Source organism: Mesocricetus auratus, unplaced genomic scaffold (genome assembly GCF_017639785.1).
Source record: "Mesocricetus auratus isolate SY011 unplaced genomic scaffold, BCM_Maur_2.0 Super-Scaffold_100013, whole genome shotgun sequence".
Taxonomy (NCBI): Eukaryota; Metazoa; Chordata; class Mammalia; order Rodentia; family Cricetidae; genus Mesocricetus; species Mesocricetus auratus.
Window position 1 is genome coordinate 30,202,585 of NW_024429196.1, and position 27,837 is coordinate 30,230,421.

The 27,837-nt window shown below is 38.2% G+C and overlaps 1 protein-coding gene across 2 annotated transcripts; it reads left to right on the forward strand.

The window, feature by feature from the left end:
• The first annotated feature begins 651 nt into the window (after positions 1-651).
• Positions 652-27,036, forward strand: LOC101839380 (aldo-keto reductase family 1 member C13). Of its 2 annotated transcripts, XM_040755563.1 has the most exons (10): positions 653-798; positions 7,172-7,300; positions 9,531-9,698; positions 10,483-10,599; positions 11,408-11,485; positions 12,007-12,129; positions 15,127-15,236; positions 15,476-15,641; positions 25,619-25,701; positions 26,767-27,036. In XM_040755563.1, exons 2-10 carry the CDS (start codon positions 7,217-7,219, stop codon positions 26,807-26,809), a joined length of 972 nt encoding a protein of 323 aa, XP_040611497.1. In that variant the 5' UTR covers positions 653-798; positions 7,172-7,216; the 3' UTR covers positions 26,810-27,036. The 2 variants fall into 2 exon arrangements, with proteins under 2 accessions (XP_040611498.1, XP_040611497.1); XM_040755564.1 differs by lacking the exon at positions 12,007-12,129 and having other exon boundaries at positions 652-798.
• The last annotated feature ends 801 nt before the right edge of the window (positions 27,037-27,837 follow it).

Below are 27,837 nucleotides of genomic sequence, written 5' to 3' on the forward strand. Positions count from 1 at the left end.
CCAATAATTCCTGAAAGGTGGTCTAATATATCATAAACTGTTCTCTTGGGGACAGTTTTGCCATCTAACTGCCCTTGTATCTTCAGCTTTTTCTTCTCCAAGTACAAAATTCTTGAAGGAAATATAATTCCTTGAGGTCCATTGTTTTAATAGTCTGATAACCCAGGAGGCACAAAAGCATCTTTTGTTGAATATCCTAGATACTTCAAGGCATGTAATAATGGCTCTTTATTACTTGTGTTGTATGATAAAGTAGACGCTTCATCATAGCAACAAGATTTGATTTAAACACACATAAACTTTAGGCAGGGCATTAGCTCTGGGAAGGACTGGTCCATGCCTGCACACCCATGAACAGGATATAAATAACAATAGGTAAGGGAAGCTGAGTTACTTTAAGCTTGCATGCTCAGGCTAGCATGCACAGTGAACTTTTCTAATCATGGGAAATTAAAATACTGTACATATTTTTGAACGTTCTGTATCTTAGATTGAAGCCGGAGAAAAATTTGCTCCTGAGAAAAGCAGGCCTCTTTCCTAGAAGTGCCCAGCCTGGAGGAGGGAGGGCTAGTGTTATGAAGGAGAGGAGAAATAGAAGTCCAGGCACCAGACACTGCTGCCGGGCTCAGCCTGCTTTTATTATGAAGAGAATTCTTCCTTGTTTTTGAAAACGAAACTCTTGGCTGCTCTCCCTGTTGTGCATTCTTCACTTTGGAATGCAGAGAAGCAAGACTGAAGCTGGAGTTGAGACCAGGGGCAGCTGGAGACCCCTCGAAGGACATTTGGTGCTCAACACAGGTCTATTCTCTTTCTCTAAGGGAACAGTGAGGTATTCTCATCCCTAGCTCACCAGAGGCACTGACTCTGCTTCTGTTTGCAACCTGCATCTTCTCGATTCTTTCATTTCTCAAAAGGGCACTGAAAAATTTCCCTCTTGTTGCTTTTTCTGATATTAGAATCCTTAAGCTTAAACTGCTCTTCTCTCTCCACCCCTCTTCGACATCACTACTTGTACCCCTTGTTTTGTTGCCACTGTCACCCAGTCTGTTCGTTTCAGTGTTTTGTTTGACCTGAAGACCTAAGGGTAGTGGTCTGTGGATTGTTTCTTCTTAATGAAAACTTGGAATGGCCCAGGACCGTGCCTTCCTCCTTTTCCTACAGCTTTGACCAGACAAAACCCCTTTGCTTCCTCTCACATGTCCTGGAAAGACACTGGAGTCCCCTGAGCTGGTTATTCTAATGTGACGCTTGGCTATCTGGGGAAGTTGCAAGACTTTAGGAATGAATCTAGAGGATCTTTGTTCTGAGGGCTGCAGAACTGGATGTCTTTTTAACCAAACAGCCTTCTTGTATTATGGAACCTTGGTATTGCTTTGGAAAAATATGAAGATTTTTTGACAGGGTTTGACCCTTAACTGTCCTTATCCCTTATAGGGGGAATCCTTGCCCTTTTTGCTTGGATTCTTTGGGTTGTTTTCTAAAAATATTTTGTCTAAATTATTATTATTATTATTTTGTTGTTGTTGTTGTGTGCATTTGCATGTGCATAATGTTTTGGGGTCACATATGGTATGGCATGCACAGTGAAGTCAAAAGACAGTTCTACATATTGGTTTTCTATTTCCACCTTGTGCAAGCTCTGAGGCATTAAGTCACATCTTCAGACTTGCACAGAAAGTCCCTTTATAGGCCAAGCCACCTCATAGACCAAAGAAAATGTTTTCTTTCTTTTTGCAGTAATAGGGATTGGGCCCAGGGTTCTGCATATATGAAATATGAACTATGCCACTGAATCATGCTCCCAGATTGTATGTATTCTTCAAAGATACTATATGAACTCTTTATCCCTAAAAAAGCAGAGATTTTCTTTGATTCTGTTTGATGAGGGATACAAACTATTTTCAGGAAACAAGCTAGTTCAAACTCCAGGTTTCATTGATAATGGGGCCACAATTATCTGGGAGAATCTCCTTGATTATACAGCATAAGATAGAATTGGCTTGGTGAATGACTGGGAGGACAATGTAAGCATAGAGGGATAAAGCTGAGAATGGTGGGCATCTGGCAAGGATGACCCAGAGACTGGTCACTTCCATCTCAAGAGGAAGAGTCCCTGGTTACACCTAAAGGGATACAGGACTGTCCCCTGAAGGCTAGAAAATCCATAGGAAAGTGTGCACATCCAACCATGGTTGGGGGATAGCCTGAGTAGACAGAGGGTCTCCTCATATGAGATTCTGCTTGCCTTTCTGGTTTATGCTCCCTCTGTTTGTAGATGGGGAGTCAGGCCCATCTTCATGTCATTAAATGCTCCCATCCTGGGCTGCATCCTAAAAAAAACTGGGACAATTTTAACCCAGATGTTTTCAAAAGGAAGCTTCATGTTTTCTTTTGCAATGATGCCTGACTTTACTATGAGCTTGGAGTGGAAAGACTTGATCTTTGCATGGGAGCCTAAATCAAGATTCCATACTACAGCTATTGACATGCTCCTTAGGATTGAAAACTGCAATGAGATCCCTTAAATTTCAGATTTTCGTGCTAATTACACCACTGTACTCCTGCTTGATCTACTTTTCAGGTCAAAAAGAAAAAATGGGGGGATTTCTTTGTCCATATGTGTATCAGTAAAGCATAACTCCAACTTCTGCTAAAACTGCAAATTAGATCTCAATTTTCTGTACTTTTTCATGTGAGCTCGTCTGCTTTTGCCCTTCAGACTTGATAGTGATGCAAAAATTCTGTGGGGAATGAAATTTAGTACAATCTGGTCTCATTGTCAAAAGGAGATCATTAAATAATTGGAAATTTGAAAATGTGTGGTAGCCCTTCAACATTGTGTCCCATCTGTAAAAGCTTTTCCTTATTTATGAATTAGAGAGGTGACCACTCTGAGGGAGAAAGGCCTGTTTTCTGGTACTTGTCAGTGCACATTTCCAATGTCTGGGCAAAGCGTTGCCTGTTAGAAGTAGGATAAGTATCCTAGGTGCAGCCTGGTGTCACCCTAAGCAAATCTCCTGTCTACTAGGACATAGTCTCTGTTTCCTCCCTTGTTCCTCCATGAAGAAGTAACCATTTGCAATCTCTCACTATCTTTCACTAGAACAACAATTTTTGGCTGCCAAACTGCAACTGCAAGGTTAGCATACAAATGGTTTTGGCTCTTTGTGCATTTTCTTTCATAACTTTTCTTGCTTGATAGATCACTTTTCAATGTCTGTGGAAGCTCCTATCAGGGCCAGGCCTTGACAGAATGTAACATTCAAAACTCCTATAATCATATGAGATCAAGAAAAAAATATGTATAAGAAAAATTTAAATTATACAAGCAGAGATTAAGTCTTCCTAGGACTTACAACAGACAAGAATCTTACAATTTAAAAATATGTGAACTGATTACCCTAAACTACAAAATAATTTGTATTTAGTTCCCTTTGAGTAAGTTAGTATATTTGGTTATGTTACTCCGTTTCAAGCTAAGGAAGGGAATTAGACAGAAAGGGATCAGTAATTAAGAATGGAAGACTACCAAGGAGGGTGCCAGTCACAAAGTTTTGTGGAGGAGAGATTCAGAGAGCATGCATATGATAAGTAAAGGTTATTACAGTTTCTAAGGTGAGAATTCAGTGTTTAACCCAGTGTAAAATATATGGTTTGCATCATTTACAAGGGCTGGGTTAGAGAAATGTTCATGTTTAATCAAGATAATTATATTTTTGCCTAATTTGTTTAAAAAATCTGTTCTTGTCTAAACTTTGAGTGTGACAGAAAAGTTAGAGCTAAAATATGTCATCTCTTACTGCACACCATGTGGGTGTTTAAAGCCAAAGTTTGAAGGCTTAGCCAATGAGAATGGTAGGTCTAGGATAGCCAGTATTTTGCCTCTTACCTTTCAAAGTCAGCTAGAACACAAGGAAAAAGGGAACTCTTCTAAATGTTTTGCTACTCTGGTAAGTCACCTGTCATCTTAAATGGAGAGGCCTTAGAATTCCAAATGCTGAACTCTAAGCAGCACATATTACCTAAATATAGTCAGAGAAAAGAGAACGTTGTCAATGCTTCTGTGGTAAGCCATGTGGTCAGCAAGAATCTCACCCATTCCATCAGATGGCACACTCGGTAGAGGAAAATGAAAAAAAATTGAAAGTCCCTAAGATTTAACCCAACGTTTTAAATTTAAATGTTTTATTTTACATATCAGCCTCAGTTTCCCCTCTCCTTCTCCTCCCAGTCGCCCCCCTATCCTTGTTTCCCATCTACCCTATTTCCCTTCAATTCTTCCTCTGTCTCTATTAAGAAAAGGCCATGCCTCTCATGGGCTTGAACAAAGCATGGCACATGAGGAAGGACCCAGTTCTACTTGCGTCAAGGCTGGGCAAGATAACCCAGCATGGGGAAAAGATTCCCAAAAGCCAGCTAAGTGGCAAAGACAGGTCCTGATCTTAGTGTTAGCAGCCTTACAAAGAGAACAAGCTACACATCTGTCACATACATGCCTAGGTCGGTCCCATGGAGGCTCCCTAACTGTTGGCTCATGTCCATTTGCTCCCTCAAGCTTAGGTAAGGTGTCTGTGGATTCCCCCATCAGGATAACTATTTTGACCTAGTTTAGCCAGGAAATGCCTGTGTCCCCACACATGTATAGTCATTCAGATGACTAGTTTTGGCCAGTATAAAAGGGATAATATTCAAAAGGTTGTCAAACTGCAAAGGATTAATAACTACATTCATAGCCCAGAATAAAACTTTACTTTTCAGAAAGATTCAGAATGAGAAACAAAGGAACCACAATGAAGCAATAAATCAATGAGCCATTTGTGCTTTCCCCTCATAAGACAGACTTCTTCGTAAGGGTCAGATAAGCAAAAATATGGACCATGCTCCATAGCTCCTGATAGTGAAACTATCCTTATGGGAGGTGTCCTAATGACACATTCACTCCTACCTCTGGCCTCACCAGATAAATCCTTTCTTGACTCTCATAAAACTATTTCCATATTCTCTTCTAACACATGTAAACAGGTGTGACCCTGGTGAGCCTTTCATTCCTATGATGTTGAACATTTTCAGTCCCTACTCCTCTAATGAGTAATCAAATTTGTTTCAGAATCTAACAGTTTACTTTTCAAATAATTATGAAAAAATATTGCTCCATGTATAAGGATGATAGCCGATGCTATAGGGGATATAATATATTTATTTACCAGAGAGAGAGAGTCACACAAGCTAGGACTTAGAAGCTTGGCTGGCTTCCAAAAGAGGAGGTCCTTTTTCCTTTCGCTTCCTTTTATCTCTATCTGTGCTAATTTACTTGTCCCTGCACTCATGGTCGGATAGCTTTGTGGGGTTCACTCCTACAGACGTATCCTGGATAAGATCCAGATACATCATAACTTACGCTGGACCAAATGAGACAAGTTTTCCTTAGAACTTTGAAGTAAAAAAAATACTTTTCTTATAAGAACAGTCTCCTACAACATTTTGCTCATGGTTTGATTTTTGTCTTGTGTCTTTGGTTCTTGTTAACTTGGCATCCTGGTACAATTGATACCTTCAAGACTCCACATCCCAAAACTTTAGCTGATGGTGAACAAATGATGCTAACCTATAACCAGAATAAATCACTTTTTTGTTTTAAATAGTCCCTGAACTTCTTTCCTAGGAGGAATATGTGATCCCTCACCTGGATGTTCCTTATGATAATGCCTTCACCCATAAAGAAATAGCCAGATGAGACATTTCCCTTGTCCCTGAAAGATTTCAAGATGCCAATGTTGAGCAGGAGGTTAGCTGACCATTGGTCTCACCAAATCAGGATATAGACAGCAATAGTTGATCCCTTAATCTTAGGTACAGCAGTTGTGTTGTAGATGTATCAGTTGGGACTGGACTCCACAAATGTACATTTTCATTAATTGTGATTTTCTGTAATGGTGCATGCCTTTTGCAAAGAGAAGCTTCCTTGATGAAGAGAGAGGATTACACTTATCTTTGAACATAAGGGCAAATATTTACAATGTAGCTAGAGATTATTATGGTTTGATAATTGAATGGTAATAGGTTCTCCCCCCAATTCCATGATTTCACTGGTCATGGGTAATTGGATAGGTTTTCAGTACCAGGACTGTTTCACCCACTGTTGAGTAGGTCTTCAGTTCAATTAGTCAACTGTTTGTTAACCCCAATGTATATAAGCCATCACTGCACACTTATAATTATTGTACCACACACAGTAGTGGTCATTTTAATTGGGGAAATTTAGGACCCTTAGTAGGTTTCTTAGATGGTGTAGGTACATGAAATAGGATGTAACAGTATTTGGTAGTGTTCACTCGCACAAAGCCAGTGTGAGGACTCCCAAATAGGACATAAAGAACAGCAGGCAGGAGTGGCTAATTCTATGTAGATAAGCTCAAACTGGTCTCAGGAATTTCCTCACATGGGGGTGTGTGCCAAGTGCTGTTACCCTTTTTCTTGTTAACGCTGGGATTATTTAAACTCCATTTCCCACTTGTTAGATTGAATTTGGGATAAAATCTAAGAAATGCAATCTCCTTTCCTGAAAATGTCCACATTGAGATAGATGTAGGTGAGAATAAAAGAGAGAGGAGAATGTGTCTGTAAGAATCAAGGCCTCTGTTGCCCAGCTATTAATTTGAAGTCTATTCTTGTTTCCTTGTTTCCTAAAATTCAGTGCTAGCCTTCTAGCTCAATTGCTGTGCTGTATTTGAAGTCTTTTCAGAGCCCAAGAACTAAGAGTGCTACTGAGCTTGAGACTAGGGGAGACTTGAGACATCTCATAACCACAAGGGAACAGGTTTCTATGCAGAAACAATCAGCAATTGTTCATGTAACATTTTGCAATAGCTTAGTATATGGAAAAATTTTAATAAAACAAACTATGATTCACTACAGAGTTATCATATATATATATATGATATATATAGTACCAAATGAAATGTGAAGTAATACTTTAAATTCCTTTTCCTATTGGTTAACTGATAACTGTTAGACAAGTAATATCACTGGTTAACCATTATACAGGCAGAAGTATTGTTTAATCATTAACCAGACAGTAACACCGGTTAGCAATTAGGGAGGGGTGTGCCTATGGTTATCCATTAGCCAAGAAGTTGATGTATGGCCTCTATATAATCACTGTTCCACAAAGGCTGCAGGAGAAACAGGACCTCTGAAGTCAGAAGAGTGATAAGCAATGAGTTCCAAGCAGCAACTCGTGAAGCTAAACGATGGTCACTACATTCCAGCCCTGGGCTTTGGCACATATAAACCTGAAGAGGTAAGAACAGTGGTGCTGTGTTGGCGGACTCAAAATAAAATAGACTAAGGGAGGGTGCAAAAGATAAAGCTGTCAAGTCACACACTTCCCAAGTGACTGCAGAACTCACCTGGATCTCTTTCTCTAGATTAGAGCTATTCTGTGTACAAGAAGATAGTTTGGTTTTGCTCTGAGTCAGTGTCTGATTATATAATTGCTTCAGTGTTTCTTGGCTTTGTAGAAGAGATCAAAGTCACCAGTCCTGAACATTGTCAGCTTCCTTGATTTAAAGCTGACTAAATGGATTGGAGATTCACCTTTTCGGCTCTATATTTAGGGTATTTCCTCAATATTAAAAATGCAAGACTTAAAGAAGTCATCATGTTGAATGTTTACAGAGATGAAAAACCTAAGACAAATGTCCAGAGACTTCTGCAGCTCTGTTTTGGGGAGTAGTCAGTATTTCACAGTAAATGCTGCACTTGAGTTAAAGAAAACATCCAGTGTACCCCTAATAACTGGGTACTGAGTGGACACTACAACATTAGTGAAAATTTTGTGAAATGATGATCTTTGCTCATGTCCATTAGGTATATAGAAAAGTAATCCAGAGAGTTCTCTGAAATGAAGTGACCAAAAAGGGCAATTTACAAACCAGGAAGGAATTTCATATTTTGAAATCTTTTTTAGATCCTGAAATTTTAAGATATGTGAATTATTTTTATATATTAAATGCATGTATTTTTATCTCTAAGACTCACAAAGATATTTATGGAGTGCCAAATAGCCATACTTCCCGGAATACAACTTACCTTGTCAGCAATATCCAAAGCACAAAAGTGAAAAATATGGGCTTATTTACTTGGTAGGATAAAGAGGCAAAAAGAAGAGAAGGCAAGGGGGCTGGAGAGATGGTCAGTGGTTGAAGGGCATCTGTTATTCTTTCAGGGACCCGGATTTTGTTTCCAGCAGTCACATGGCAGTTCACAACCACTCCAGTGCTGGTGATGAGACTGCCTTTTCTGTCCTCCATAGGCACTGCACGGGTGTGATGCACAGACATACATGCAGGCAAACATTTTGACATAAAATTAGTAACAAAAGCAGTGTAAAAAAGAAAGAGAAGGCAAGTGTCAAGATCACTCCAGAAACCACAGCCTGAGTAGCCCTGTAGCTCAAAAAGCAGGGCAGGCTTCAGGGCTCAATGCTAAGAGCCACCATTTCACTTACTATAGCTGTGTCATAAAAAGAATTCCTTTTGATCTTTTTCTTTTAAAAAAATTGGCTTTACACAGGGTCTTACTGTGTAACCCTGGGCCTTGAATTTGTTATCTAGACCAGACAGACCTTGAATTCAGATATCCTCTTGCCTCTGCTACAGAAATGCTGGGGATAAAGGTGTGTGAAGCATGTCTGGCTCTAATGCTTTTAAAATAAATGAGAAAGTAGTTTGACATGATTCTCTATCCTTTAACACAAGAAAGTTCACAGCATTATTCAAGGCTGGCACAATAGACAATAATCTTAACTATAATTCAGGTTGTATTTTCACTAAACAGTAAATTTTGTTTTTAAGGCCTTATAACCCAACATGAAAAATATTCCTTACAAAATGAGGAGCAAACAACTTTCTATAGAGATGATATTTCTCAAATATTGTCACAATTTAATGCAGAAAAGAAATCATTATTTCCTAAAAGTTTTCACTGGGGCAAGACTCATGATGCTGAATGAAATTGTATTTCTTCTCTGTTTTGTAACAAGAACCTTTCTCCTGTGTTCATTGTACTTGTGATCATGCTATATAAATTGCAACAGGACTATTCCTATATGCTCTGTTCTGTAAACCCTTCCAGATTGATTGAATCTGAGGTCTATTTGAGGTCCTCTGGTGCAAATGTTTGACCATGGCTGCAAGGGTATGATGAAGTTATGGGATGTGAAATTTTATTTATTTTCCAGGAGGGCCCCAGTGAAACTAAGTTGGGACCTATCACCCCAAATGCTCAACTAATCTAAGATATGAGAAAAATTTAGACTGCTGAAATCATCTCTAACTGGGTGATCTCACAGTTACTGCTTGTGGATACTCTTTACAGGAGGTGAAATTTCAGCCTCGTTTTATATAGTAAAGTGGCGTGTAGATGACATAGGAATGTAGAATTCCTCCTTTTGTAAAGAACTGTCCTTTAGATCTACTTGAACTACTTCTGTTATGTGTCTTTAAATACTGCTTTTGGTTCCTTCTTAGGTTCCTGAAAATAAGCCACTGGAGGCTATAAATTTAGCTATCCAGGCTGGGTTCCGCCATATCGATACTGCTTATGTGTATCAAACAGAAAAGGATGTAGGGCAGGCTATTCGAAGCAAGATTGCAGCTGGTCTTGTGAAGAGAGAAGACATATTTGTCACTACAAAGGTATTGTGTGTGTAGTGCTCAGGCATACAGATGAATTGAAATGTGATATAAGTTAGCAACTTATTTGATGGTTTATTTATTATTTGATAAAGTATACATACTGGTACAATTTTTATTTATGTATAACTTGTAGATGAGTTCCAGCATAAAAACAGAAAAAGGTTATAATATCTACAAGCATCACTCTATCTTTCTGAGTCTCAATTAAAACTAGTGTATTTTAACATGGGATGTGAATTCAGGTGACACTATGAAATTGTGGCTTTCTGTGTCTCCTTGATAGCTTTGTAACATCTGTTATAATCAAAATACTGACTTTTGCCTTTAAATATAGAAGAGCAGAAAAAAGAGAACTTTCATATTAAAGGGTAGTTAAAGTATATTTATTAGTGTCCATCCCATTAAAATGGCATCTGTTGCTTCTATTCAATGATATAAACAAATGGATACTACTGCTATAATGGTAAGTATGGATGAAATAATTAGATTAACAATTGCTTGTAATCTCTGTGAGATGTAATTCAGAGACTGAATATTATTAGTAGTAGATAATAGTTTTATTATTTGAGAAATTTTCTTTTGTTTTTGAAGGATTGAAAACAAACTTATGATCATATTCATATGTGTAAGTCAGATTAGTGGAAGCCACAGAAGAAAGGGAATGTCATGTCTTATGATTATAAGTTTCTATATAGTATAAATGTATCAGCATTGGGTAAAATAAAACCTCCATATTTGAATAATTTACTAATTCAGGATTACTTCCATTCTTTCATACAAATAGCTTTGGCGTACTTTCCTTAGACCAGAGCTGGTTCAATCTAACTTGGAAAAATCACTGAAAAACCTTCAACTGGATTATGTTGACCTCTATATTATTCATTACCCAGTGCCAATGAAGGTAAGCAATTTGAATGATCAGGCTTCATCAACTATGACAAGGACATGGTAATCATTTTTCTGGGTGATCAAGACAAAGTTCTATTATATTTTTCTGTAAACCTTATTATTGTGTTGCATAGTCTATTCAAAGCAGATTATACAAATGGCCATAAAATGAGAAGCCCAAGAAATTGCTAGAATTAGTGATTCAATAAATAATCTTCAAAACTGTCACTGCTTATGCATTCCTTATATTGCATTAGGAGATATTTGGATTTTATTCCAGCATTTTTTCTTGTGATATTGAGACAGTTTAAGCCTTCTCGCTATTACCTCCTTAGAGCATCTTTGACTTTTCCACCATCAAAGTTAGCTTTGCATATAAACTTGATTAACGCCTTTAGTAGACATAGTTTCTTTTTACTCAAATATATCCAGACAGTAAATGACCACTAACTGGCCTGTGTCAGGATGAAATCCTTTATCAGGTTGTATGCCTACTGAATTTCTCAGTGAAAGAAAAATATCTCACCAGGAATATGAAGAATAAATGACAAAATAATGGATATCAACTAAGAGACTATAGGGACATCTATGAGAAAATTGTACAACAATAATAATAATATGTAAAACTATATATAAACATATTTAATTCATATGGGAGACTAATTCAAGAATTTCCTTATAAATCCACATACAAATCACTTTGTAAATGTAAGTATGTAGAATGTTACCTCACTTAATACACATTTATTATTCCATTTCTAGCTATTCCTATGAGATTCTCATGTTAATAAAGATCATTGTGAAGACTGTTTCTATTCCAGCCAGGGGAGGATCTGTTTCCAGTAGACGAACATGGGAAACCATTATTGGACACTGTGGATATCTGTGCCACATGGGAGGTGAGGAGTTGAAAGAGTTTCAATGGAGGAGATGAGAGAGGGAAATCAGGCCATGCTTGAGAAAATGGGGCATATGACTCTGGGTATAGAAATTCATTATGCTTATATGGGTGTGTTACTGGAGTGAAGGGGGCTCATACATTACTACAGCACAATAAAGGGAAATGAAGAGACACTGAGGACAACAGGAATTAATGCATTTTGCAAGCATATGTAGTGTGAAATCTCTGTTTCTCAGGTTTTCTTTAGACAGAATCATTCCTTCATGCTGTCACTTTTTTCCTCTTTTATCTTCACTCTTTTGGTTTCTTCATACTCAACTTTAGTGATAATTTGGGAAGTGTCTTCCTAGTGCATTTTTTAGTTTTACTGTGATAATAATCAGACTCAGGGTCTTTCACTCACTGCCAAGCCATATGCCACTGAGATATATGTACAGAGATAGATGATACACTCTTAACTGTTCCATGTTGTATTTGTTTCCATCTAAATATGGCTGTTCACAACTCTTCCATTTATAGGTCATGGAGAAGTGTAAGGATGCAGGATTGGTCAAGTCCATTGGGGTGTCCAACTTTAATAGCAGGCAGTTGGAGAAAATCCTGAATAAACCTGGGCTTAAGTACAAGCCTGTCTGCAACCAGGTGAGAACCCTCGCACTAGTCTTCATATCATATACATTTCCTTATTTCTGTTCTGATGCCTCCAGTACATCTTCCCCTTACTCAGTTCATCTTATTTTCTGGAAGAGAAGATTCTAAGAGCAGTGTCAATGTAGCAAAGAACACTTGGAGATTCTAAAATTCAAATTTTGAACTATTAGATTTTGTGAAAATGAGGCCATACCATAGTGCCTAACTGGTGTAGCATGTGTAAATTTGAAGTAGTCCAGGAAGAAGATGTCATCAGAAGTATTTCAGAACCAAAGTAGACTTAAATGAGTTGGAGAAAAATGTAAGATACCAACTAGCGAAGGTGATGGCAAATGAACTGATTTATAGGGAGAAGTCCATAACAACATGCAATGAGCAGGCAATGGAGAGAATTAAAGTGAGAGAGATGAGTAGGCATGGCAGCTTCTGAAGTAAAGGAGTTATTCACTTCTCTTTGCATGTTTGGTCTTAGGGTCTTGAAACAGAAACATAGCTGCAGTAGCATAACCTTGAAATTCAAAAATCATACAAATTTTATTGATTACTTAATTATGGTGATTAATGTTGGATAAAATCCACACTCAGATATTGCATGCAGAACATACAACTAATTCTGTGCTGAAAAACATTGGTGAGCTTTTCTTTTTTCTTCATATCCTATAAGAAATTTAAATGCATATATTCTGTGAGTGGTCCTATGTTCTCTGTTACAGTTTAACACATTCTAACCATGTAGCAATGACCTTTGGATAGGAACTGTAGTGAATGGGCTACTATGGTAGTGAAGAATAAATTGGCAGGCAGTTAAAGTGTTTCACTATAGTTCAGAATAAAACAGCATCCTACTGAGTCACTAGAATAGGGCAGTGTGCTGCAAATAACAGAAGCATTGCCTGGCATAGGCCTCACCACCACTTCACCAAACTATTTGTTGGAAGGCCTTGCTGGCTGGTCAGAAGTTGTAGTCTATCATGAACTGGAAGCCTTTTCCACAAGCTTGGCACATGGAGACTCCCTACTCAGAAAAACTTCCTGCTCTGTATCTGCCTTTATCTGGAGAATGTCCCTGTGTTCAAAGGACAGACCTTACCTGAAAGCCGTCTCTAAGACAGATGCCTGATTTATCTTTAGTTTGACCCTTGGCACAGATTCCTGCCAGAAGACTTGTGCTAGGAGCTCTGCCATAGGACCCTACTGTGACATATGAAGCCTTGTGATAGAAAAATGCCACATAATATAAATTAGGGTTTCTCCACAGGTTCCTCAATCCTACATGTTCTTTATATTCTGAAATAAAGTTGAACTGATTCACCAAAGTCTGTCTCCATCATACCCAGTTTTTCTAAACCTGTTCCCCCACTTCTGCTCCCTCCATCCTCATGGACCAATGCAGACAGCCACCTGAAGGAAGAAGTAGAACCTCACATCTCCACCCCTCCTTTGTTTCCCAGTCAGTTTCTCTCTACTTTGAAGTCATCGGTACATGAAGGATTTCATGTATCCACAAAGTCTAGGTCTCAGAAATGAGGGAAAAGGTGAGGTACTTGTCCATCTGCAATTTATTTTGATTACCTCCAATGCATTAATTTTCTGCAAAGCTTAACTTTATACATTTTTTTTGTTTTTAGAAACAGGGTTTCTCTGTGGTTTTGGTGGCTGTCCTCGAATTAGCTCTTGTAGACTCACAGAGATCTGCCTGCCTCTGCCTTCTGAGTGCTGGGATTAAAGGTTTGTGCCACCAATGCCCAGCAACTTTATATGTTTTTATAACTGAAAATTTCCTTTGTACTTGGAAATCATATATGCTGTATCGTTTCCTCCATTGTTGGCAGCTGTTGGTTCCCTAACTTAGCTATTGTGAACTAGTCTGCTATTAGCAGCTTTCTGCTAACAGATAATACAGTTTTAGGTTATTAAGTTTTCACATAATATCATAAAATTGTGACTTTGCAACTAAATATTAATTATACATGTAGATTTGATATTAATTTTCTCAAAAAAATATTATCATAGTTTTTATCAAACATCCTGAATAATTGATAGGCTGATGCAGAATATTTCTGTTTCCTATCCTATGTCTATAAATAGTGGCACAAATATATTCTTTATAGTGTATATCTCCACATATATGTAATATTTTCAGAAATTTCTAAAGTTACATTTACATGTGTGTGGATGTGTGTTGTGTATGTGCATGAGTATATGCATGCAAGAGTGTGTGTGTGTGTGTGTGTGTGTGTGTGTGTGTGTGTGTGTGTGTGTTTTATGGTGCATATACGGAGTACTACAGGAGATGACTTGTGAGGTTCATGGAGCAAACTCAGGTCTGGCTTGGCAGCAAGCATCTGAACCCAATGAACCATCTCACTGGCTCTATTTCTGCAACATTCTTTTTTTTTTTTGGTTTTTTACCAGACAGGGTTTCTCTGTATTGTTTTGGAGGCTGCCGGTCCTGCCCGACCTCGAATTCACAGAGATCTGCCTGCCTCTGCCTCCCGAGTGCTGGGATTAAAGGCGTGTGCCACCACTGCCCGGCTTCTGCAACATTCTTAAGAACTTGTTCAAAGTTGTTTCTTTCAGTGTTCACCTTCAGGGAACTCAGAAAGTATCTCCCAAGAATGAAGATGTTATCAGTCATTGTTGGACTTATATTTAGAGAGATTAACAATAATTTCTTACAGAATCTGAACCTGTCTGTATTTAAATTTCCCAATAATTTCTGGAAATATTTCAAGCCAAAAGTGTTTTCACTTCGTAATGCCAATTAGAATTTGAACATCAAGATTTATTTCATTGAGTTAGTTTTCCACAAGATTTTTGTGAGTCTTATTAGTAATATAGATGTGAGATTAGTGATACAGATTAAATTAAATTGATAATCTAAGTATGTTACATTTTATTTTTCAGTTACTTACCTTTAATGCTTCTCTTTTAAATAAACCTTAGCCTCTCATATAATCAGATACCTTTGTGTTTGTCTGTCTGTAGGTGGAATGCCATCTTTACCTGAACCAAAGCAAGCTGTTAAACTACTGCATGTCAAAGGACATTGTTCTAGTTGCCTACTGCGCTCTTGGATCTCAGCGACCTAAGCGATGGTAAGGACAGTAGGAAGTTTACTTCAAATACAAGTGCTGGTGAAGTCTTCTCAATACTATAAACTCAGGTTTCAGAAGCTCAATTTGAACTTTCCCAGAGAGAGAATTATTTGTATTTTTGAGGAAATCTCCATGATGGAAATGTAGCTGGTCCAAGGACTCCTTAGAAGACTCCTGGTTTTAGAACCTCCTACAAATTCTCAGCTTTTGAAGCTAAAGACATCTGTCCTTATTTCTAGGGTGGACCCAAATTCCCCGGTTCTCTTAAATGATCCAGTTCTTTGTGAAGTGGCAAAAAAGCACAAGCGAAGTCCGGCCCAGATTTCTCTTCGTTACCATCTTCAACGTGGGATTGTGGTCCTCGCCCAGAGTTACAAAGAGAATGAGATAAAAGAGAACTTACAGGTAACCAGGGAGGCAGTGGGCATAAGACTGCTATGTATCATCTCTCTTCTTACACATCTTCTTACACACCTCTCTTCTATTTTCTTCTTTGAAATCTCTCAGAGGATATTTTTGCTGAGACAGTCTCCCTAGTATTCCCTATTCATATAAGATCTCAGTTACATTCAGAAATATTTTCTTCTACTCTATAACATAATCAACAACTTATCTTGATAGAATTAGATTTAAAGGAAATACAGAAACTTAGGATTCAGAATTAAGTTAGCATGTACTGTAAACACCGTTGCAAGATCTCTTCATTGTTTGATGAAATGAGAGTTTAAGAGTAGATATTCTCATATGATAAATTTTTGTGCCTTTATTTGTATTCGACTTCCACATATTTTATTTATGTGTATTCATTTTGCTTAGGTGTATAGATGTTTTGGCTGCATACATATCTGTGCACTATGTACATGCCTGTTGCCTTCAGAGGCCAGAAAAGGATATCACATGCCTTGGAACTGGGGTTGTGGATGATAGGGAGCTGTCTTGTGCATCCTGGGATTCTAACATGCTCTGTAAGAGCAGCTGGTGTCTAAACCACTGAGTCAACATCAGCATCATGGTCATGTATTTTAATATGGATGTACTTACTTCTTTTGAGTTGCTTTACTGGCTAAGTGCATATTCTTTTCTTGAAGACTTACCTATGTTGGTGATCTTCTATTTTCATTGACAAGAACTTCAGGCTTCCACATCTCTCTCTCTCTCTCATGTCTCCCTCTCTGTCTCTCTGTCTCTGTATCTCTCTGTCTCTGTCTCTGTATCTCTCTGTCTCTCTCTCTCTCTCACACACACACACACTCACACACACACACACACACACACACACACACACACATGCCCCTACATATGCAAGCATGAAACACAGACATGGAAATAGAAAAAGGATAGAAACAGTTAAAATTAAAGGAGTGGGGATGGGGGTAGAATAGAGGGAAGAGGGAATCATAGGATCGAATACAGATTAGGCACCAGAGCGACCTCGAGTGATCTAAAGGGATAACACCAATCGGCAAGCTAAGCAATAGTGGAGAGACCACCTCGAATGCCCATTCCTGATAATGAACTTGATGTCTATAATCATCCGGGAGCCTTCATCCTGTGACTGATGGAAGCAGAGGCAAACACACAATTAATCACTGAACTGAACCCAAGAAACCCAGTGACAGAGAGAGTGGAGTGATGAGCAAATTGGCAAAGAATGGGCTGGTAAAACCAGCAGAGACAGCTGATCTGAACAGGGGAGAGCTCTTGGACCCCAGACTGACAGTGGGGAGGCCAGCATGGGACTGATCTGGACCCCCAAATGTGAGTGTCAGCAAGAAGGCCTGGGCAACCTATGGGGCCCTGAGCTGTGGATCAGTGTCTATCCCTGATATACAAACAGTCTTCGTGTGCCTATAGCACAAAGAGGGATGCTCTCTCAGCCTGGATTCTTAGGGGAGTGCCTGGACCCTACCCTGAGTGAAATGACAGGCTCTAGATATCCCCTATGTGGAAGGATTTGGCAATAGGGTGGGAGGGTGGGGGGGAAGGGGAGTGTGGGAGGAGGGGAGGGAGAGGGAACTGGGATTGACATGTAAAACAAGCTATTTAAAATTAAAAAAAATTAAAGGAGTGATAATATGGATACCCCCTTTTAGTAGTAGTAGATTCAGATTTGCATGGAGTGTGAAGATAAGAAATACAAGTTGTATTTAATTTGTAGCATTTATATCTTCGCATTAATTACCTTGCAAATTCAAATACATCTACATATCCTGTATTCTGCTGTTGTCATTCTCTTTCTCTCTGTGTGTTTAATTTCATAAGCAAAAGTTTTTCTTTTATTGTGTATCTTCATTCCTTTAATTTGTGGTTTAATATCATGTCCTTTTCCTCATTGCCAATAGAACATAATATGCCATATTTTTTTCAAAAGCATTGCAGTATGTTTCCCAAACTCAGACTGAAATATAGTATTTGAAATTATGTAAAATAAAAATTTAAAGAACACTTAAATAATTTTCTAAGTGGCTATAGCTGTTGTCATGAAGAATAATTTTATTCATGGATTCTCTTCGTCTTACTTATGGTCATCCATTTTCAAGTTATATTGGAATATCAGTCTTGCTGAACAAAATGATAATTATTTTGATCTACATTCTTCTATTCAAAAGTATGACAAATTACCTCAAGTAAATGAGTGCTTAAACAAGATTTGGATAAGGGCAATGACAATAGACACAACTACATGTAAGGCAGAAATCTCATAAGGGAGCATAACAAAGACATACAGACAATTAAGGAATTCTTTTTTTTTAAATTTTATTTTCCAGTTTAAATTTAGATAAGAATCAAGGTTGCTTCACAAGTCAGTTCCAGGTCCCTCTCCCATTTCCTCCCTTCCTCCCGTGCCCTCCCCCCCCCTGTTATCCCCTCATTTCTCCAGGGAGGGTGAGGCCCTCCATGGGGGTGTCCATAGTGTGTCATTTCATATAGGGCAGGGCCTAGACCCTTTCCCAAGAGTTCAGGGTGAGAGTGCACCTCACATTGTTCTATGGGAGTCCAAAGTCCGTGTGTATACTTGGGATGGGTACTGATCTGCTGCCCAAGGCTCAATAGAATCCCTAGGCCTCTTCACTGACACCCAGATTCAGGGGGTCTTGATCAGTCCCATGCTGGCTTCCCAGGCTAATGCCTGGGATTCAAGAGTTAACCTTTGTCTGGTCAGCTGTTTCTGGGGGTTGGATCAGCCCAGTCTTAATCCCTTTGATCATCAGTCCTCCCTCTCTGTTACTGGCTTTCTTGAGTTCAGCTCAGTACTTAACCAAGGGAGTCTGCCTCTTCTTCGATCAGCCACTAAATAAAGTTTCTGTTTCCCAGACTCTCTGGCCATAGGATTGTAAGCTGGCACTCCCCAGATCTATGTCTAAAATCCATATATGAGAGAGTACATGCCATGTTTCTCTTTTTGTGACTGGGTTACCTCACTCAGGATGGTTTCTTCTAGTGTCATCCATTTGCCTACGAATCTCATGATTCCATTATTTTTTTCTGCTGAATAGTACTCCATTGTGTAGATGTACCACATTTTCACTATCCACTCTTCAGGTGAGGGACATCTAGGTTGCTTCCATGTTCTGGCAATTACAAATAAAGCTGCTATGAACATAGTGGAACAGACATCTTTGTTGTATGAATGGGCATCTTTTGGATATATGCCTAAGAGTGGAGTTGCTAGGTCTTGTGGTAGGTTTATTCCCATTTTTCTGAGGAATCTCCACACTGATTTCCAAAGTGGCTGAACCAGTTGGCACTCCCACCAGCAATGGAGGAGTGCCCCCCTTTCACCACATCCTCTCCAGCATAAATTGTCATTGGTGTTTTTGATTTTAGCCATTCTGACAGGGGTGAGATGGTATCTGAGAGTTGTTTTGATTTGCATTTCCCGGATGGCTAAGGATGTTGAGCACTTTCTCAAGTGCCTCTCAGCCATTTTAGACTCCTCTATTGAAAACTCTCTATTTAGTTCTGCAGCCCACTTTTTAATAGGGTCCTTTGGTGTTTTGGAGACTTGCTTCTTGAGTTCTTTGTAAATTTTGGAGATCAACCCTCTGTCAGATGTGGGATTAGCGAATATTTTTTCCCATTCTGTGGGCTGCCTTTTTGTCTTGCTGACTGTGTCCTTTGCCTTACAGAAGCTTCTCGGTTTCAGTAGGTCCCATTTATTAATTGTTGATCTTACTGCCTGTGCTACTGGTGTTATGTTCAGGAAGCTGTCTCCTGTACCAATTCGTTCAAGGGTACCACCCTTCTCTTCTAAGAGGTTCAGTGTGGCTGGATTTATGTTGAGGTCTTTGATCCATTTGGACTTAAGTTTTGTGCATGGCGATTGACATGGATCGATCTGCATTCTTCTACATGCCAGTCTCCAATTATGCCAGCACCATTTGTTGAAGATGCTTTCTTTATTCCATTGTATATTTTTAGCTTCTTTGTCAAAGATCAGATGTTCGTACATGTGTGGGTTAATACCCGGGTTTTCAATTCGATTCCATTGGTCTACCTGTCTATTTTTGTGCCAATACCAAGCTGTTTTCAGACTATAGCTCTATAATAGAGCTTGAGGTCAGGGATGGTGATGCCTCCGGACGTTGCCTTGTTGAACAGGGTTGTTTTGGCTATCCTGGGTCTTTTGTTTTTCCATACAAAATTGATTATTGTTCTTTCAAGGTCTGTGAAGAACTGTGCTGGGATTTTAATGGGAATTGCATTGAATCTGTAGATTGCTTTTGGCAGGATTGCCATTTTTACTACATTGATCCTACCTATCCAAGAGCATGGGAGATCTTTCCATTTTCTGAGGGCTTCTTTAATTTCTTTCTTTAAAGATTCAAAGTTCTTACGATACAGGTCTTTCACTTGTTTGGTTAGCGTTACCCCAAGGTATTTTATGTTGTTTGTGGCAATTGTAAAGGGTGATGTTTCTCTGATTTCTCTTTCAGCCCTTTTATCATCTGTATATAGTAGGGCTACTGATTTTCTTGATTTGATCTTGTAGCCTGCCACTTTGCTGAAGGTGTTAATCAGCTGTAAGAGTTCCCTGGTAGAGTTCTTTGGGTCATTGATGTAAACTATCATATCGTCTGCAAACAGTGAAAGTTTGACCTCTTCCTTCCCAATTTGTATCTCCTTGATCCCCCTTTGTTGTCGTATGGCAATAGCTAGAACTTCAAGTACCATGTTGAAAAGGTATGGAGAGAGTGGACAGCCTTGTTTTGTTCCTGATTATAGAGGAATTGCGTTGAGTTTCTGTCCATTTAGTTTGATGTTGGCTGTTGGTTTACTGTATATAGCTTTTATTATGTTTAAGTATGTCCCTGTTATCCCAGATCTCTCCAAGACCTTTATCATGAAGGGGTGTTGGATTTTGTCAAAGGCTTTTTCAGCATCTAGTGAGATGATCATGTGATTTTTGTTTTTCAGCTTGTTTATATGGTGGATTACGTTGATGGATTTTCGTATGTTGAACCATCCCTGCATTCCTGGGATGAAACCTACTTGATCGTGGTGAATGATTGTTTTGATGTGTTCTTGGATCCGATTTGCCAGTATTTTATTGAGTATTTTTGCATCAATGTTCATGAGGGATATTGGTCTGAAGTTCTCTTTCTTAGTTGTATCTTTGTGTGGCTTGGGGATCAAGGTTATTGAAGCCTCATAGAAAGAGTTTGGCAAAGACCCTTCTGCTTCTATTGTGTGGAACACTTTGAGAAGAATTGGTATAAGCTGTTCTTTGAATTTCTGGTAGAATTCTGCACTGAGGCCATCTGGACCTGGGCTTTTTTTGGTTGGCAGACTTTTGATGACAGCTTCTATTTCCATAGGGGTTATAGGTCTATTTAAATTGCTTATCTGTCCTTGATTTAGTTTTGGCAATTGATAGCTGTCCAGGAAGTCATCCATTTCCTTTAAATTTTCGAATTTTGTGGAGTACAGGTTTTCAAAGTATGACCTAATGATTCTCTGGATTTCCTCAGAGTCTGTTGTTATGTCCCCCTTTTCATTTCTAATTTTGTTAATTTGCGTGTTCACTCTCTGCTGTTTGGTAAGTTTGGACAAAGGTTTGTGTATCTTGTTGATTTTCTCAAAGAACCAACTCTTCGTTGCGGTGATTCTTTGTATTGTTTTCCTGGTTTCTACTTTATTAATTTCAGCCCTCAATTTGATTATTTCCTGGCGTCTACTCCTCCTGGTGGAGTGTGCTTCTTTGTGTTCTAGAGCTTTCAGCTGTGATGTTAATTCTCTGGTATAACTGTTCTCCTGTTTCTTCATGTGAGCATTTAGCGCTATGAACTTCCCCCGTAGCACTGCTTTCAAAGTGTCCCATAGGTTTGGGTATGTTGTGTCTTCATTCTCATTGAATTCGAGGAAGTCTTTAATTTCTTTTTTTATTTCCTCTTTGACCCAGGGATGGTGCAGTTGAGCATTATTCAATTTCCATGAGATTGTAGGTTTTCTGCAATTTGTGTTGTTGTTGAATTCTAATTTTAAAGCATGGTGGTCTGATAAGATGCATGGAGTTATTCCAATGTTTTTGTAGCTGCTGAGGTTTGATACGTTGCCAAGTATGTGGTCGATTTTTGAGAAGGTTCCATGTGGTGGTGAGAAGAAGGTATATTCTTTTTTATGTGGATGAAATGTTCTATAGATATCTGTTAATCCCAGTTGGGTCATTACTTCTATTAGCCCTTTTGCTTCTTTGTTGAGTTTCTGTTTGGCATTCCTGTCTAGTGGTGAGAGTGGTGTGTTGAAATCTCCCACTATAACTGTGTGGGGCTTTAGATGAGATTTAAGTTCTAATAATGTTTCTTTAACGAATGTGGAAGCCTTTGTATTTGGGGCATAGATGTTCAGAATAGACACTTCCTCTTGGTGGGTTTCACCTGTGATGGGTATGTAATGACCTCCTTCATCTCTTTTGATTGATTTTATTTTAAAGTCTAGTTTGTTAGATATTAGGATTGCTACCCCTGCTTGTTTCTTGGGTCCATTCGATTGAAAAATTTTTTCCCAACCTTTAATTCTCAGGTAATGTCTGTCTTTAAGGGTGAGGTGTGTTTCCTGTATGCAGCAGAAGGAAGGGTTCTGTCTTCGAATCCAATCTGCTAGTCTGTGTCTTTTTATGGGTGAGTTAAGGCCATTAATATTGAGGGATATTAATGACAAATGATTGCTCATCCTTCTTCGATTTGCAATGGTTGTTGTTGTTGGAATTATGTGTGGAATATCACCCCTTTGTTCTTTTGGCTGTTGGTAGAGAGAGATTCTCTAATGCTTATGTTTTTCTGGTTGTAGTTAGCTTCCTTGGGTTGGAGTTTTCCTTCCAAAATTTTCTGTAGGGCTGGGTTAGTGGACACATATTGCTTGAATCTAGTTTTGTCATGGAATATCTTGTTTTTTCCGTCTATAGTGATTGAGAGCTTTGCCGGGTACAGTAGTCTGGGCTGGCATCCGTGGTCTCTTAGTGTAGGTAGAATATCTATCCAGGACCTTCTGGCTTTCAGCGTTTCCATGGAGAAATCAGGTGTAATTCTGATAGGTCTGCCTTTATATGTTACTTGACCTTTTTCCTTAGCTGCTCTTAATATTCTTTCTTTATTCTGTATGTTTGGGGTCTTGATTATTATGTGGCGAGGGGATTTTTTTTGTGGTCCACTCTATTTGGTGTTCTGTAGGCTTCTTGTACCTTCATTGGCATGTCTTTCTTAAGGTTGGGAAAGTTTTCTTCTATGATTTTGTTGAATATGCCTTCTGCCCCTTTGAGCTGGATTTCTTCTCCTTCTTCTATACCTATTATTCTTAGGTTTGGTCTTTTCATGGTGTCCCATATTTCCTGGGTGTTTTGTGTTAAGGATTTGTTGGATTTAAGGTTTTCTTTGGTTGATAAATCCATTTCTCCTAGCGTATCTTCAACACTTGAGATTCTCTCTTCCATCTCTTCTATTCTGTTGGTAATGCTTGTATTGGTAGTGCCTGTCTGTTTGTCCAGCTTTCTATTTTCTGCCTTTCTTCAGATTGTGTTTTTTTTTAATGGCTCTATTTCAGTTTTCAACCCTTGCAGTGTTTGCATTGCTTCTTACAATTTTCTGTTTATCTGTTCGTCCGTTTGTTGCCTTTTATGAATTTTTTGGTTTGTTCTTTCTTCCATTTCTTGCATTTTTTGGTTTGTTTCTTCTTCCATTTCCTGCCTTTTTTGGTTTGTTTCTTCCTCCATTTTTTTCATTTTTTGCTTTGTTTTTTCTACCATTTCTTGCATTTTTTGCTTTGTTTCTTCTTCCATTTCCTGCCTTTTTTGCTATGATTCTTCTTCCAATTCTTGCATTTTTTGCTTTGTTTTTTCTTCCATTTCTTGCATTTTTTGCTTCATTTCTTCTTCCATTTTCTGCCTTTTTTGGTTTGTTTTTTCTTCCAATTCTTGCATTTTTTGGTTTGTTTTTTCTTCCATTTCTTTGAGGGATTTTCCAATATCCTCTTTTAGGGCCTCTATCATTTTCATGAAAGTGCTTTTAAGGTCGTTCTCTTCTGCTTCGTCCGCATTGGAATGTTGGGGTCTTGCTGGTGTGGAGTCTCTAGAATCTGGCGGTGTCATATTTGGTTTTTTTTTTTGCTGACTGTGTTTTTGTATTGTCTCTTTCCCATCTCTTCTTCTAGGGGGGCAGAAAGAGCCCCTTACTGGTCTGGGGACCAGAGTTCCCTTTTGGTGGGTGCTAGCAAGTCCAATAATCTGGTGGTTCTTCTATTCCTTGTCCGAATGCTGGTCCCGTGGGTGGAGAAGAAGACCAGGAATCTGGGGCGCTTATCCTCTTACCTGGTCCCCTGGACCCTATGCTGGGTCCTGTTGTACTTGATCCAGAACAGCTACTCCCCTGGTCTCCCTGGGTCCTCTGGTTTCCTGGTCCCGTTGGTGGGAGAGAAGACCTGGGGTCTGGGTGCTTGGCTCCGGCCGGGATTGGGAGCTCTGTGCAGGTCCCAGGCGATCTGCAGGCACTGGAGCACAGGCCGGGAAGCCGGCCTGTTTACCTGATGCTGCTGGAAGAACCGCCCGCTTCCCTGGACTCCCAGCCTCCTCCAATTAAGGAATTCTTAAGAGCTTAAGACCTAAAGAACTGGTCTTCCTTAGGATGAGTTCCTTAATTGTTTATTCAATACTAAGAGGTCAGACAGGAAATCATATACATACAAACAACACCAAGGAGATCAAGCAGGCTGTATTTATGTGTGTATGTATGTAATAACTGAACAAAAACACCATGAGTTTGGCAGAGAGTATCAGGGAGACCTGAGAGTTCTAAAAAATAAAAAGATGATTTTCTGGGCTGAAAATTCACATATATATATACAAATTTCATAATTTATTATTATTTACCTTAAATATTTCATGTTCAAATATCTAACTTTTTGGTAGGTATTAAAATTGTCCATCAATTGAGGAAGAAATGAAGTTTTGAAATATTAAGAATTTTAATATATAACTATAATTAGAATTTTCAATTTTAGGTTACCTTTTAATATAGTAATAACTTTCTCAGTTTTATTAGGGCATTTAATATATTCTGTTAGCTTTACTGATAGAGAAGTGGTGTTTTTTATCATCTTTTAATAATGTATTCTTTGTTCTTTTGATAGTTTCTTTTTTTTTTTTTTTTTGGTTTTTACGAGACAGGGTTTCTCTGTATTGTTTCGGAGGCTATCGGTCCAGCCCGGCCTCGAACTCACAGAGATCTGCCTGCCTCTGCCTCCCGAGTGCTGGGATTAATCTTTTGATAGTTTTAACATAAAAATATCTACGCAGTGCTTTTTACTAGATGTATCAGGTTTTGACACTAAGATTTTTCTCCTCCCTTCCTCGTTCTCTCCATCCCTCCCTACGCCCTTCCTTTATTTATTTATTACAAGTTTTTGAGAAGTAACCAATGATTTGATGATCTATTTGTGCCATTATTTTAGAAATTTAGAATCTATTTAGAAAATAGATTGTTTTTATGTGAAGCAACCCAATGGCAGCCAGTGAAATCCTCTTCATGTCAAATCCTTTCTTTCTTGGAAATGATGAAAGTAATAATTGAATTGTTCTTGCCTTAAATAGTGTTGCAAAGAACTGTTGCTATTCGTGCAAATATGTCAATTGCAGGGTTTAGAAATTTACTCTGGATTGTTTGGAAATTATCATTATGGTCTTTGAATAACATCAGCATTTCATCTCCTGCAACTCCTTTTGATATAGTGTACTGTTTTACCATATTTCAACAGTATCTTGTTTGATGTCTAATACCTTTAAGAAGAGTTTTGTATGTAAAAAAGTTGCCTTTGTAGAATAATATGTGATTGACCCGGGTTTTAAAATTGCAAATGGGCAGTGTCCATAAATGTTTCTAATTGCTCAACAGGTGTTTGAATTTGAGCTGCCTTCAGAAGATATGAAAATCTTAGATGGCATGAACAGAAATCTAAGATACGCACCTGATCCATTGTAAGTCACTCTTATCAATATGCCACAATTTATTTTAGGTTATGTGTTTTCCTTTTTAGTGATTTTTTCTAGGAACCAATACTTCATTAGTTTCTTGAAAGCTGCCATGAAGACATTTATTTTAACTTTTATTTTTCTCATTTCTGAATTATTAATATCTGAATACTGAAAATAGTTTACACAGAAAGAGAATTAAGATCGAGGAAATACTACTTAAGAAAAAAGTCTCTATCATTGATGAAACTGATAATCTTAAAACATTTCCCTTTTCTTCTTGCTTTATGGTTATCTACTCTGATATGTAATAAATATTTAAAATAAAGTCAAACTAGGAATACATAATAGCTTTTATTTGTCAAGATTTTAATTCGCAATGAAAGTGAATACAATAATTTTTACATGGGTAGACTGGAATATATATTATCATGGCTAATAGAGTAATTTTTAATGGAACAAATTTTAGGATGAAGATGAGACATAATTCATGTTAGCGACTGGCAAGCATTTAGTAATTCTTGACACCTATTAGATATTTTAGTTAGTTATATTTTTATCAGTTTATTTTGTAATGGTGCTAAACTATAGAGATCTACAAATTATATGATAAGCTTGACCCTTAGACATGGAAATCTATCTTATTAGAGACTTTCTGAACGTAACACATGATGTTACATGAGATGGCAAGGAAATCAATACTTATAATCTGCTTTCTCCACATTATTTTGTGATGATTTATTCTTAGACTTTCATTAAATGTAATATTCAGTTTCTGCTTTTATTGGGGCATAATATTTCCTTCTGTGCTCTGGCAGACTGACTATAGAAGGAAGGAGTGTGTTAATATCTGTATTTTTCTGCTAGGGAATTCATTTTGAAAAAAATCATTTATGCTTTACAAAAGCATTTCCTTCATCATAAAGCTTGTGAAAATAAAAATAGTAGGTTCTATAGCTAGCCAGGAAAATTAAGTGATCAAGTCTAAAGATAGCATCATAGATTTCTGCCTTTACTACTATAGAAATGAATCCAAGAATTAACATTTTATATTTTTCTTTTCTATTTTAGTGGTGAGGGCCACCCAGAACACCCATTTTCTGATGAATTTTAATGTGGAAGCCTGTACCATGACTTGTATCCCAAGTCTTGAAGTCCCTCTATATGGATACTGATGTAGGGGACACCAGAGATGCTGTTGATTGAACATAAAATACTTCTGCTCAATCTGAACTGCTTAACAACTCAACTTCAGCTAGAGCTGGGCCCACCAGTCCACTTTAAGTCACTACACATTAATGATGCTTTGAAATAATATTTCCTATAAAGGTCTTTCTTTAACACTGTCTGTATTTTTTGCCTGTTATTTTTCTTTTGAATATTTGAGACCAAAAATAAGCTTCTTTGGAATCTAGGAGAAGGATTTAGGAAACAATAATTTAAGGGATTGTACTGGGTATAGACATTCTGCTCTAGCAAAGTTGCAGGTAGCAGGTATTTGTGAGAATGCTCATCTGGCCTGTGGCCCTGAAAGAAAACACAATGCATGTAGTTCATGGTTCTCAGTCTGGAAGGAGAGGCATTCTTGGAAAGATTGCCAGGGTTTCTTCACAGCATCTTAATCCCAGAACCCTGGAAATGGTGAGTAAGACATTCCTGAGATAGGGTTGGCTCATTGGGTTATGGGGGCATTGAGTGAGGCACTCATATTTGGGTATAGAAATATGTTATTAGGAGTTGCTATGTTCCTTTATTAGAGCAATAGTAGTAGGTTTGTCTCTAGAACCCATGACCTATTTAATCTCAGATTCTTGGAATCATTAACAGTGTCAGGTATGGGTTACATGTTCAGGTCATAAATCTAATAAAGTGGGATTGGTCTAATTTTGTAACATTTATACTATTATTCCACCAGTATACCTTGCCAAAAATTCCCCATAAACTCATTGCTATGTTAGCAACATATGGCTTTAGCATTCCTCTCTGTCATTCTGGACCTATGCATTCAATCCATCTCATGCTCTGTTTTACATGAGAAAATGTTCCAATCGCTGAAGTCAATATTTACCTCCTGAAGAGGCCAATTTGGATGCCAAGTTTCTGGTGCAGTTATTGGTACATCTATCCCTCTGTCTAAAAAAC